Source organism: Pieris rapae, chromosome 4 (assembly GCF_905147795.1).
Source record: "Pieris rapae chromosome 4, ilPieRapa1.1, whole genome shotgun sequence".
NCBI lineage: Eukaryota > Metazoa > Arthropoda > Insecta > Lepidoptera > Pieridae > Pieris > Pieris rapae.
Genome location: NC_059512.1, coordinates 6,733,430 through 6,747,691, shown reverse-complemented (window position 1 = coordinate 6,747,691; position 14,262 = coordinate 6,733,430). Strand labels below are relative to the sequence as shown.

General features: G+C 32.6%; 1 protein-coding gene across 1 annotated transcript in view; it reads right to left on the bottom strand.

The window, feature by feature from the left end:
- The window catches only part of LOC111003111 (regulating synaptic membrane exocytosis protein 2), a 34,134-nt gene that overhangs the window by 8,240 nt on the left and 11,632 nt on the right, over window positions 1-14,262 (bottom strand). Inside the window, exons 3-12 of the mRNA XM_022273477.2 lie at window positions 14,072-14,186; window positions 11,655-11,763; window positions 10,487-10,640; window positions 10,037-10,270; window positions 8,330-8,496; window positions 4,502-4,639; window positions 3,455-3,705; window positions 2,110-2,234; window positions 1,825-1,990; window positions 435-493 (exon numbers count right to left, since the gene is read on the bottom strand). Of these exons, the coding sequence (XP_022129169.2) occupies window positions 435-493; window positions 1,825-1,990; window positions 2,110-2,234; window positions 3,455-3,705; window positions 4,502-4,639; window positions 8,330-8,496; window positions 10,037-10,270; window positions 10,487-10,640; window positions 11,655-11,763; window positions 14,072-14,186 (1,518 nt within the window). The remainder of the gene's footprint in view (window positions 1-434; window positions 494-1,824; window positions 1,991-2,109; window positions 2,235-3,454; window positions 3,706-4,501; window positions 4,640-8,329; window positions 8,497-10,036; window positions 10,271-10,486; window positions 10,641-11,654; window positions 11,764-14,071; window positions 14,187-14,262) is intronic.

The following is a 14,262-nucleotide window of genomic DNA, read 5'->3' as shown; positions in this document are numbered from 1 at the left end:
CTAAATAGTTAACAAATTCGAATAGTTACACCTATCATAGTAAATAGAAACAATCTCTTACAAATAGAGTGGAAGATGTAGGAGCAGTGCTACATTATCACAGCGGAACGGACCATCTCTTGCGCTTCGGAGACTTAATCGAACACCAACAGAAAAATCTTTACAACAACAGGTTACAATTTAATAATCAAATCATCTACAATATAAATAATAATTAGGTATTAATTGGTTAATGGACCATTTATATTGTAACTGTTAACATGATCTATCTATATTTACATTTTAGAAGATAAAGAGTTCTATGATCCAGTAATCATGGGTGGCATTGAAGCGCAGTGGAGAAGGTACCGAGTGACGTATCTACAGAGTCCATAAACGTCTTTACTCTTTGCTCACAACACATATTACAATTAAAGCCTGTATGGGTATTATACCGGGGTTTTCGGCAATTTCCGTCGGGTCGGCGACGACGGCGATTTGTCCGTTTCGGGCTCTGTGGATCAAAGGTATTTGTTATTCTCTAATCTCATACAAAACCTTGTTATGGAGAATGGGAATTGATACGGGGTATGTTTTAAAATGGTTTGTATTTTCATACTTTTAAAAGTTATAATGGCGTGAAGTGTCGTTAGGTTAGCATTAAAGACTTGTCCGACTAAAAGATGTCCATTATACTATTTTGACCTATATATATATGACCTATATATAATGTTTATATATAAAACTTGATCGTTTAAGGTCTAAACATAGCTTTAATCTAAATTTGTTTTACAAAGGAGTTTACCATTTTGAACATGATTTATTGAAAATTTTAGTAGTTTCTAAAAGAAATGCAAGAAAACATTAAATTTAAAAAATTTTTTTTATTGTGGATTATATGAAATAGGTGCTTCTTAGACATACTATATTTCCATAAAAACAACTTAAATTAAAATATCGTGTTTTACAAAAATAGGGGATGAATTATTATTATGTTTGTTCTGAGTATCTCGTTAAATAGTTGTCAACTAATATTAGTCAATTTAGTTGTGAAACTACGATGGGGCCAAACAGTAACTTGAATCATGTTTAAGAGTTATATAACAGAGTAGATTTATTTAGAGTAGAGAGTATATTTGTGCAGAATATTTATAATGAAATTTTATTTTGCATTTGTTTCTTAAATTATTAAGTTTCACTATGGACATGACTTTTACACTCTAGTAAAATATTATATTTTTTTTTGTAAAATTGTCAAACAATTAAGAAAATTTAATTTATTTTTTGAATAGATTCTATAAATATTGTAGATTTACTTTTAGTAAATTATATAGATGACAAACAGACAATATTTTTTACATACAGATCAAAGTGATAACCATCAATACTTTATATAAACATCAGTTCTGTGTTGTTGACCTTTGAGGTGGGCAACTAATTTACGAGTACTTTGAAATTCATTACCTCGTCTCATGCGTTGGGCACATTTTCGGATAAGTACTAAGTAAGTATAGCACTGACTCATACATATCTTGGAAGTTTGGCTTTATGGATATGTATTACACCTATCTGTATTACGACCTAGATGTATATATATATATATACTTATAAAGCCTAATCCTGCGTTACATTATATAAATAAATTTATTTCTTTGAAACACATATGATCAACAATTTGCCTACAAAAATTAAATAAGTGAAACGAACACAAAAATATATTTTACTTAAGTTGTGATATATTTATTTTAACGTAACAGAATCGCAATATCCAAAGTTAAGCTGAAAATACACAATAAGATACAGTAATTATGAAATACGCAACAAGTATGATTGATGAAGACTTACCATAAAGCGCGTGATGATGTGGAGGCAAGGCTGCTGGTGTAGGCGGTTCCTCAATCTGATGAGCAGGTTCCACCAACAATTCTACCGAGTCCCCCCCTCGCTCTAATACAGCGCATACTTCCTCAAAACTACGCTCTGTTAGGGAGACCCCGCACCATTCTAGAACCTGTTCATTTATTTAGTTTAAGACGAGGCTAAATAAGTTTAATATCAAGTCAGGTTTTTATGACCCCTTCCAGATAATAAGTAAATTGTCCTTTTCTCATTTCTCTGTCCCTTACTCACCTTATCTCCCTGCTGTAGTCCCGCCAGATCAGCTGGTCCCCCAGGCACCGTCCACACAATGACGGCTTCGCGCCGACCGCTTACATCTGGCTTGCCTCCTACCACGCGCATACCAAAACCACGCGCTGCAGAGACATCAATGCTTTAAACCCAGTATATGATACAGTATGAATTAATACATATTAAATAATAATAGTATTAATCAATACAAAATAATTTTTGCTCTTTCGCGAATTTTGTAAACGTTTTTTACATTATAAATAAGCATGCCCTAAGACGCACCTAAACTTAAACGAATTTTGATTTGATTTGATTGATTTGATTAATCTATTTAACGAAACTTTAGGTATACATCAATCAAATATCTTAAATAAATGCATAAATGGGCTTTTGTAACTTTTTCGCCCATTCGGTAAAGAAAAACATCAAGAGAAAGCCGACGGCGCACAACCGGCTGATCAATGATGAAATTCTTACCATCTCGTTTTTGATACTACTGTAAGAAGTAAAATTGGTTGAGTTGACAGAGAACCTTTTTAATTATTGCTAAATACATATATTAACAGTGTATCTAGACTTGTAAGCACTAAAATAAAGGCTTTATATGAATACGATAAATAATTTTATTTGATGAACAATTATCTAACACATAAATAAGTAGTTAAAAATCTTTCATAATTACTTAATACCGTTATATATACTTCAATGCGTCCTAAACGGTTAACTCTTGGGTAATATATGAGCAAGTAGATCTTTAAGTAGTTTAAAAATTCAGACCGATTATATAACAAACATTATGTATGGAACTTGTAACTATGTTAGTGCTAAAGTGCTTAACACAATTAGACTTTAACGACTTCCAGTCATCCCATTTGGCACTCTTTGAAATTATTAAATTCCAACTTCGTATGTAAGAGCAATTAAGCGACAAAAAATTTGCCAAATCTTTTTTGAACTTATATGATTTAGTCACTATTTTCATCTATTCTATGACTAATGTTCTGAACGGCCATTGTTATAATATTGACCCATATGTAATAAATTAATTTTTATAACTATACAAGTGTAGAAATTCCTTTTTAGTTATCACAAAATATTAGCAGTCTGAAATGACGCGTCGTTGTAATTAACAATTTTAATAGTATGACATATATTTTTGTTTCTATCAAATATTACGTTATTTCTCCATCTAAAGAGTAATAAGTAAAATGTATCATAAAGTGAGGCACTGCCTACGCCTACCTTTTTTTTATAGAACAGGGGGCAAACGGGCAGGAGGCTCACCTGATGTGATACCTTTCCGGCCTTGTAAGTAAAAATAATGTTGGATATTAGAAAAACATACATCTATGTCCTTTATCGTTGGGGTCACGTCGCAATGTTACTCTCCGTGGAGTACGATCATCAACATCATGTATCACTATTTTAATGGCTTCAGCGTCGACGGACATTTGTCTCGCAGCAGCAGCCGCGGCAGCAGCGGCGGCAGCCGCAGATGACGTCACCAGGGACTCGGCAGAATCAGATGTTCGTGACGCCAATGCTGCCATTGCACTTAGGGCTCCGGTACGCTGTTGTAAGGCGGCTATGTCGGGTCTGGTGATATATAATAAATATAACGATACATGCTTTATGCAAGTGTGATTAAAGAATCATAATGAATAGGTTTGCACTTGTTCTAGGACAAAATTCCAATATAGACCATTTTCTGATTTATTTATTTCTTAAAAACTGTTTAGCTTTTCACTTATAAGTTAAAGACAAACAAGCTTACGTTAAAGTACTGTAATATTGTGTTGATGTGAGGTAAAACCCGTAAAATATACTATAAAATAAAATTAATTTTAAATATATATATATATATATATATATATATATTGATTTTAATAATTGTAGTTATATATATATAAGAAGAAAATTACTCAAATATGTGAAACGGTTATTATTTATAATTGCGTTCAATTTTATGATGTTAAAAGCCGTGCAGAGCGATTTCAAAGTCAATCATTTGTAAAGCTACGTGGTTCCAGCTCAATGGAGCTAGGTAAAAATATTCTATGCGATTTAAAATGTCACTGAAGCTTATGCGAATAATATATAAAAAGAGTTTATTTTATTTAGGTCAAATGAATAGTGTCGGTTATCATTAGTCGGTAAAACCAAATTAATAACTGTAATGAACCGTGGTCAACGGTCATAAAATTGTCGTTTCTTTGACAATTTAACTAATTATAGTTAAGCAACATAGCACAGCGATTGCTGGGACCTTCTGGGATACATTGCAAATTAAATTAATTAAAAAAATCTGATAAATAAATTAATTAAATTAATGTATCCAAATCAAAGCGCTTATTTATTTATTTATTTGCTTAGCAATGATTATAGTACGTACAACTGACTGCCTCGTCGTCTAATCGGCCTTTCTTCGTCCACACTGAGTCCTGAGATCTGCGGCGTGTCGCTTGGCTCAACATCAGTGCGGTATGAACCGCGACGTGACCCTGCTCCAACTACATCTACTGCTGACGCCCTGGATTATGCAAAATAATATGTTTACATATAAACTGCACGTACGTTTAACATATACTTTATATGGCATGTTGTAGAATGCGGCCATTTCGCGAAAAACAGTCGTGAAACTCAGCAAGCTATGAATATGATATTATGGAACGGAAGTTAAGTTCCCGATGTAAATATAAAAACAAGAGGTAAACTTGATTTAAGATCAATATTTAGGATATGTTAAGGATGCCTTTTTATAGTTTTTAGGTTACGTTTCATTGGCAGATGAAACTAAATAAATTACATAAGGAACTGGTTATTTATATTTTCAAAAATTATAAACTTTTCGAATGCTTACATCTCTTTACAAGGTTGGTTTTTGTCGCATGGCCTCGATTTTCATACCATGAGCACTATGAACGGATCAGGCACGAAAAAAAGTACAGCAAGGACTGCTTCAAAGCAATGGTTTTAGTATGTGCACCGATTTTCCTTTAATTACGGCATATGCACCATTGTACAAAGACATATGCTATGCAAGGACTGTAACTGCAGTGGCATATTCACGCCGACTATTGTCAACGCTCCGCGCCTAGCATGCAACGGTTGCAAATATGCTATACTAATAAAATTTTAACTTTGTATCATGTCTCAGAATAAGAAATTGTTACGCAATCATAGGTATATTTTATGATCAAACCCAATTAAAATAAAATCATTACAATTTATAAGTATAGCGTATTTTCATAACACTCAGTGCCTGTTTAAAAGGTAACATGTTATAAAATGTTTACGCAAAAGCTGACCATTAAAAGCTCTTCCGTGTCAAGTTGAAAGTAGAGCAACACCCTCAAATTTTATGACCTGAATTTATGTCTATTTATGGAGAAAATTCGTCGAAAAATAAAAACGAAATCTCAATATGAGGTACAACCTTAGAAAGCTTTACCCGAACCTTCTATATGGTTAATTGATTTTTGACTCGAAAAAAATATAACGGGTGAATTATGGGGTTCAGGTACAGACATATTTTTGTATAAGGACAGTTGTTAAACAATTATTTAATTTCAGTTCTAGCGCTATCGAAAGAAAGTTTTAGGAGTCATGAGATATGATAGATACTATTCCAACCTTTGCTAGCTTTGATAAATCGAGTAAGATTCGTTCTAGTGATTGAATCTTACATGTAACTTCTACATTCAAAACATGATACTATTTAATGTAATGTATACTAATGTTTAAAGAACTTTATTTCTCATTACAAAACAGAAATATTTTATTTACATGAGAAACTTAATATTAATATGTATATATTAGATACGAGCGAGATACACGTCGCCATTAGCCGTAACAATTTTAGTCAGCTATGTTCATTCTAACATGCATCTTTAATGCCTTTTTGAATTTGTCAAACACTCCAATATTACGAATTTGAGATGGTAATTGGTTAAATAATTGCACACCTTCATACCTAATAGATTTCTTCAAATAATTTGTACGCGGCTTCGGTAAGATAAGCAAACTCGCTCGACGAGTATTGCGTGTCGTTGTGTGTTTGATTTTTTTAAACGATAAGCAACTATGGATTGAGTTATTTAAAATTTTTTTTATCAAGATACAGGTGCTATATACATACAGTTGTTTAATTGTCATAATTTTGGTTTCTTGGTAGATTTTATTAGTCGGTGTTAAAAAATTGTATCTAAATAATGATTTTATTAATTTATTTTGTAGTGTTTGTAAGTTAGAAATTATGTTTTTACATGCCGTACCCCATATTTCAATTAGATATATGAAATGTGGCTTGACTAAACAATTATAAATTAAATGACGTACGGATTGAGGAATACATTTTGATATTGACCAAAATCTGCCTATAAGTGATTTTAGTTTGGTAATTATGTGTGATATATGAAAGTTCCACTTTAAATATGTATCTATTCTAAGACCCAGATATTTTTCCCATTTTTTGTTAGTGATTTCAACGTCTTGAACTTTTAACGGTTGAAACATAGGAATGATTTTATTTTTTGCTCTGAATATTACATAAGATGTTTTTGAGATATTTATGGTTAGCAGATTTTGTTGAAACCAAGAATATAGAGAATTTAGGTCTGACTGAGCTCGAGCAACCATAGTCTGGATATTTATACCGAAATAAAATAAGCAGGTGTCATCAGCGTAGAGAGTGATTTGGCCATGTAAACCGAGCTCGTGAATGTTATTAATATACTAACTATATAACTATGACATATTCTTGCAAATAAAGAATCATTATTATTATTGTAAGATAATACAGGTAAATGGGGAAAAGAGTGCCTACTACTGGGTAGTCTCTGGGCATAATTAAGGAAATCGCCGCGCTTATAAAACTAAGAAAGCCTGAGTGAGCAAATTGTACAATCCTTGGCAGCTACAAAATTAAGCAGTGAATAAGCGTGCGAAAAGACAGTTTGACCTCAAGACAGTTTGGCTTTCATCAATGAATTTTCCTTCAATGTTCACAATTAGCACAGTCATTGTGAACATGAAATAAAAAGGAGACGGCAAGGAAACTAAAATCGACGACGCGTGTCTTGTACAGAAGGCTGATTAGATCTTTACCTAAATAAAATAAAACAATAAATAATACGCATACATGTATTTATACCATGGTCCGTATATACGTTACTTTATACACGCACAAAATAAATCTATTTTAATTTATTTCAGTACTAGTGATTCGCCCCGGCTTCGCACGGGTGCAATGCTGATGAAAAGCACGTTTTATTAAGTACTATTTTTTTTGAAAATGAAATATAGCCTATGTCACTCAGGAATGATGTAGCTTTCCAACAGTGAAAGAATTTTTCAAATCTGCCAAGTAGTTTCGGAGCCTATTCAATTCATACAAACAAACAAACAAACAAAAAATCAAACCTTTCCTCTTTATAATATTAGTATAGATAATCGCGATTTCCCACCTCACAAAACCACAATCATTACACAAACATAGTATATGCATGTATAATGTATCAAGTGAATGTATTTGTGTTGAATGTCAAAGTTGAATTGAGTGGCTTTTACTCTAGATTAATTATTTTCGATGCAAATTGTATTATTTACCAATATTTCGGTAATCAAATACGCCGTAACTAAATCGAATTTCATAGTAATTTGATATCAAATAATACAATCGTATCGATGCGTATCTATATCATATACCTATTAATAATAATGAAAGCAGTCCAGACTGGCATTCTTTAAAATCAAATAAAATGGAAATTCATTCAGAAGTCAAGCCGCGAAGCCTTTAAATTATCTCAGGTAGAATTGTATTTTTATCTCAAATATATATAACGGAATTGTATCTATTATATTGTCTCAAAAGTTGCTAATTAAACATTTTTAACATAATTTCCTAGCTAAAGTAAGGAAAACGTTACATAAAACTAATGAGAGACATGTGGCAAACTTGGTAGCTACTTAAATATTACAGTTAAACAAAAACTCAATAAGCCAGATGTGTGGAACTGTACATTCTATAATTACTTAAGCAAAGTAATTATACGACTTTCACACAACCGATTGAGTCTGAGTCATATTTATTCATCTATCCGCAAACCACACGTTTTAACGTTTTTTGCTTAATAATCAAATTAAACAAATGCATACAAAACTGCTAAAACACCTTATGAAATCGGTAAAACCACCACAAAACACCACATTAAAAATCTACCTTCGTGACATTGGAGGTGGAGCAGCCAAGGCTGGCTGATGCGGAGGTTGTTGGTCTTCATCGCAGGAGTGCTGACGGGGTGCTCGAATCGACCGGCGACGAGTTGGAGTCACTGTGCTTGGACGCCGGGACTCCACCATGGGCGTGGTGCTGCCGCCTCCCTTCAACTGCCGCCGCGGGCAGCGTCGTTAAACAACAGTCAAATTTTTTGGCACATACACATGTTTATAGTAATAGTGTTGATGAAATGTTTTTTTATACAAAATCGTGTAAGGTATGTTTTAGATGTAAATAGGTTTTGTATTTACTAACAGATGGCTTTATCAGGTTACTGTATCATTGCTACTAGTTTAGGTTTGCAATACACAAAATAAGCTGATTAAAATACCTAAGACTTAGCTTAACAAATAAAATGGAACTTATATCTAAGTTCAAGCTTTTTTGCTAACCGCTATTTTTTAAGTGACATTTGACGGATAAGATGTCATTAAAGTTTCCGTTCTTTTTCGAATCGCAATATCCTGCTTAAGTTTTAGCGTCGAGTTTTTGTTTTTTTTAAGGAATATTTCCTAGATGAGCGATGAATTGGTAATTGTATATCTACCTAAATAAATAGAGAAGAAAATGAGTAATTTATATTCGTAACGTGTCCGTTACGTTATGTTATCTGGTCAATATCAATTACTGGAAATGAATAGGATTTAAAACACATTAGTATTACATGGGTAAAATGTGGTTTTTTATAGAACCCCATGTAAACGGGCAGGAGGGTCACTGATTTTAAGTGATATCGTCGCCCATGGATACTCCTTGGACGTGGACCGACCTTTTAAGAATTGGTACGCTCTTTTATTGAAGGACCCTAAGTCGATTTCATTCCACATAGTGATGGTGCGTGGCGAGAACTTCATTAAAAAAGCTTAGTTGTAAAAGCAACTAAAAAATTATGTCAGTAGTAGTAGGAGCGCCATACATTCGAATAATGTTTTTTGGATAACTATTTATTTCTATTTATATTTTTAGAAATCAATTACTTTACAAATGCTTTGCGTTTTAGGTCTAAATGTATAAAGATAATGTCATTAAAAACGCAATTAGAATCCCCAACGTAAGTAAAATTTAATATGACATAACTAATTTTAGCCATGAGAAAGAAATCACTTAAATTATCGTTTCGAAATATCACAAAAATATTATAATCGAAAATTTTACTCGAAGTGACGTAAGTAAATAAACCAATCAAACTCTCAAAAGGCAGAAAACGATGAAGTGGGGATTTGTAAGACGTCTGACAAAAGTTGCATTGGGAAAACGTGTACTAGATTTTCCTATTTGCATCTTAAAGATATTACTTTTGCTGCGGTTAAATAAAATGCAAGAGAATTTCAATTTTATTAACTTGTTGTTTGATACTACAGTTCAGTCCTATGTAATATTTAGTATTAAGACCAATATAACTAGATGTAAACTATCTGTGAAGAATATGTTTTTCATAAGTAGAGACAAAAGCAACAATTGCTTTTAAGGAAATATCTCTTTAAATTTTTATTTAATTGAATAATAATTAATTAAGCCGCTTTCTTCATATAAAAGGTTGCTTATAAGGTGCGAATAGTTCTATATTATTGTATAAAGGAATATTATTTTTTTGTATATACACAAAATATTTACATTTTAAGTATCCTTGACACCTGCGTATACCTTTACCTTTTCCAATTCTTTAAGGGAAGCGGGTGATACATCTGAATGTCGCCGCAGTTCTGGTGATCGTGGTGGAGCCAGGCCAGTACTGCTGCCTCCACTGCCCAGGCGAGCTTCTGAATGTCTTCGTTGTAACGCCTCTAGCACTGGCACATCCAGTAAGGAATCCGTACTGTCTTGTGCCGCTGGTGGTAAACGCGGCGCGGCTTTTCGCCGACATACTGAACATCGCCATGAACTCTGACGAATTTTTAATTTCAATTGAGTATAATAACATTTTTCCTAGCGTTCTTTATAATTTGTTTTTAAATTACCTTGCAGTATATTGTATAAGAATAATTAAATCACTCACGAAATAAATAACTGTTAATAGAAATTAATATGTATGTATGTTTGCATTTTATATTAATAAAACTTGTTGATCAAATCGAAGAATAATTATATGTAAAAACTCACCGACTCCTCTTCGCTGGCTGGCTTCGAGTACGAGGAGCAATCCTCACAGACTCTGTGCTGACACCCATTACAAATGTGAAACACCTCACCCGGCTTAAGAGCTTTCAGGCACACTCTACAGGCTCCTGCCCGGGATGGTGCTTTACCCGCTTCACTGTTTTGTATCATAATAGTTCGAGTGAAACCAATAATAAATCATGTTTGCTTGTAAGTCCTCGACTTAATTCAGATTATCTAATATATGATTTATCTATGCTAGTAATCAACTCAAAGCCTTAAAGGATAAAGGACAAATTTCATTTAAGGAAAAGTCTAAACATAAATATCAAAAGTATATATCAGGTTAAAAATCATATGTCTAGTTCCAAAACTATTGTCAAAGAATATAAATTTGAGTCGTCCAACGAGATAAAACGTGAAACCTCAAAGAAACTTATCCGAGCTATTTCCGTTATATTGTCAGTAATATGAACGACTTTAAATGGATATTATTTAATTTCAGTTCCTCATTTAGTAATATCAAAGATAATAAAATATAAAATGGAAATCTGCTTTCTCATCGAGATGTTCCTGATGCACTTTTAATTACTTTACTTGAGGCTTCAGAGTGGTGCAAAATGTAAATTGAATTACTATTATAAGGTACTATGGAACACAGTAGTATGTAAAAAGTAAAGAAGTTTTAAAGTAAGTTATTAATAAACATAACTAACGCTCAATTTAAAGTAATTAATTATTACAATTAATAAAAAAAAATCTTGTAATTATTTTATCTTGGTCTTTTAAAAATACTAAACAATAAATGCTCATAAAAATAAGACGAGTGAGTGTAACATAAACTATATGGAATGCAATATTCTTATAAGATATGTACTAATTGTTGCGCCTGAAAGGATCGTAAATCGGTGACATAGAAGATAATAGCAGCCGTAGAACTGCGTATTTACTAAGCTATGGATTATCTAAATTTCGATCCTAAATCTTACCCTTAGTAGGAAGTAAGACGGACGTTCTACTATGTTTGTGAGCGCACTCCGATCTTTGGCCCTCGGTTGACATGTATCGAAGTAAACAAATTGATTTAACCTGCCAGCTTGAGGTATCCATACTGTTTTATCTTTTGACGGTGAACGGCAATGATTTTGTCTTCTCTATGAATGTAACTTACCGTTCAGTCTTCGCAGTTTGCGATAAAGGCGGAGGCTGGGCCGGCGGAGGGGTCGGCGCAGGTTCAACGCTCGCCTCTGTCACCACGGGTCGTGGTCCCAGTTTTGTTACTAAAACAGTAACTGATGATAAACATTTCACGTAAACTCACCCTTTCATTGCCTTTTATAAATTTCTTAGACTCTAGACACCGGTCTGTTTCGCTTCTTTATAAGCCGCTTATAACAATTTAATGTTTAGTCCTCTTCATTCTTGTGTCACTTCATATTTAAATATTGATGATCTCTATAGCTCTGATACTATTTGGACATGTAGGTTAATTAAAAAGATTATAAACAACAGTAACCAGCTTAACTAGATGTAACTTTATCTCTATAACTACTCTTTAAACTGTTGAAAAAAAGGTATTCGATAGTACATTTATGGACAAAGGCTATCACGCTGCTATAGGATTAACGTCGATAATAGTATTTATTTAGGAATATCCTCTCGGCGATGTAGTTATTTTGAATAACTGAATTCAAATAGACAACTCTATTTCAGGAATCCACTCACAATAGATGCGTGCCGAGGCCACCCCTGGGAGACTCTCGACGGTACCCAACTTGAATATTGAGAAATGTTCATAAATTCCTCTCCGAGCTGCTATCAAATACTCTACGTTTTTGTCTAACGTTCATAATACCTAACTGAAATTTTTTGGCTACCACGAACCCTCGTATAGAATTTAATAATGTTCATGTTAACTCATGCGACTATTTTGGTGCTGGGCAATAAATCGTTGAACCCAATCGATTAGTCAATCAAACGGAATTACTAATGAATACTTTTCTTTGTATCCACAATTAAGTATCGTTCTAAAATGTTTATGCCATAAAAATTACTATTATTTAAAATATACAATTATTTATAATTGTATATTTTTGGTATTATGATGACTTCCTTAATATTTTAAAGAACTCGTTTAAAATACATATGAAAAATATTAAGGAATTAATAAAAATTCAAAGTAGACTACATATTGCCCCAGCTATATTTGTTTATTCACTAACTGCCAGTTACAGTTCCTTTAGACAGGTATTCTCAAGACAAATGAAACTAGCGGGAGTGATGAATGGTTATTGCATAACCAAAGATAATTTTCGTGCTCTGTGGAGCTGAAATGACTTATAGAAGAGAACTCTTAAAATAGAAAGGTTACAGATCGATTATTAACAGTAAATAGTTACTTTATGCGTTTGGTTAAGATAATTCATCAAATCGAAAATATGTAACATTTTTTAATCTTAACCATATTTATTTATTATGTAATGTTTAAAGTATTCATTGAAATAATCCTTATACGTCTAAACAAAAACTTTGCATTAAGTGAGAAAAAACAGTGCTTTTCGGTTTCGGTAGTTAAATTATTAAAACAAATTGCGGTTTCTACAGTAAAATTACGTAAAAACTTAAAGTTTTAAATAATATTTTTATGACAACATTCAGATGATTTTAAGTTCGTAAGTTATCGGATCAGTTGATAGATCAGCGGAGTGTACAGGCCATGCCTCATACTACATATATAACATACTCCCCACAAGCGGTAGCGGTTGTCAACCTGATATTAAATTTTTGTATGGAGCGAAGCCAAAACTGCAACGTAAGACGATAGATCTTTAAATAAAAAACGAAATCGCAGTATTTATCTCCATTGGAAGTTACAGGCGAAGAACAACAGACACACAAAGTTTTGACGTTATACCGTTTATAGAATTTTTTGAAATTATGTAGAAATAAAATTTGTCGTTATAATTCACAAAGATAACGAACATGACGAAGTCGCATCGAATCCGTCGAAGACGCTGGCTTGATATCGTTATTAACAAATCATAAAAGTTAATGAAGGATGTTTTTCGTATATTTGAACTCGTTAAAATCATTAGCTAAACAACTTATCAACCACGAACTTTCGACATCGTAACTTTGGCAATTATAAATTTCTTATATTCGTTCTTAGAAGAACAAGAATATACGTTGTATCGAAGCGATAGCAAGGTGATACAAGTTCTTTGAATGTAAAATATAAATTAAAATGAGAATTAGTAGTCTATTAAGCTCGTTCAGATATTTTCATCTCTGGGCCTTCCTAAGTTGAATTTATTTTGAATAAATTAATATTTATAAAGCTTGGCTCTTAACGCTTTTGTTTAACATATATTTATGGTAATCTAGATGCGAGATAATAGGTCATTTTAATTATAGGTAAGCTGTGGTGCATAATTTTCAATATAAATATGAAATTATTTATGACACCTTCATTCGGATAAAATTTATTAGATACGTAGTTAGAACATTGTTCGAAAGGTAGTGTTTTATAGTTGCAACTTATTTAAGTAAATATTGTTAAATAATAGTAAATATGTTCAAAATTATTACCTTTATCTTGCGCTGTCAGAAGTGAGGAAGACAGTGTTTGCCGTAGCTTCCCAAATGTCGTAGGACTGTCTATTTGCCCCGGAACACCATTTGATGTTTCGTCTGCCGCCACCATCTTAAAAAAAACACAAAGGTATATTTTTAACTAGTGTTTTAGTAACTGTATTATAAGAAGAACTGAAGAACTAATA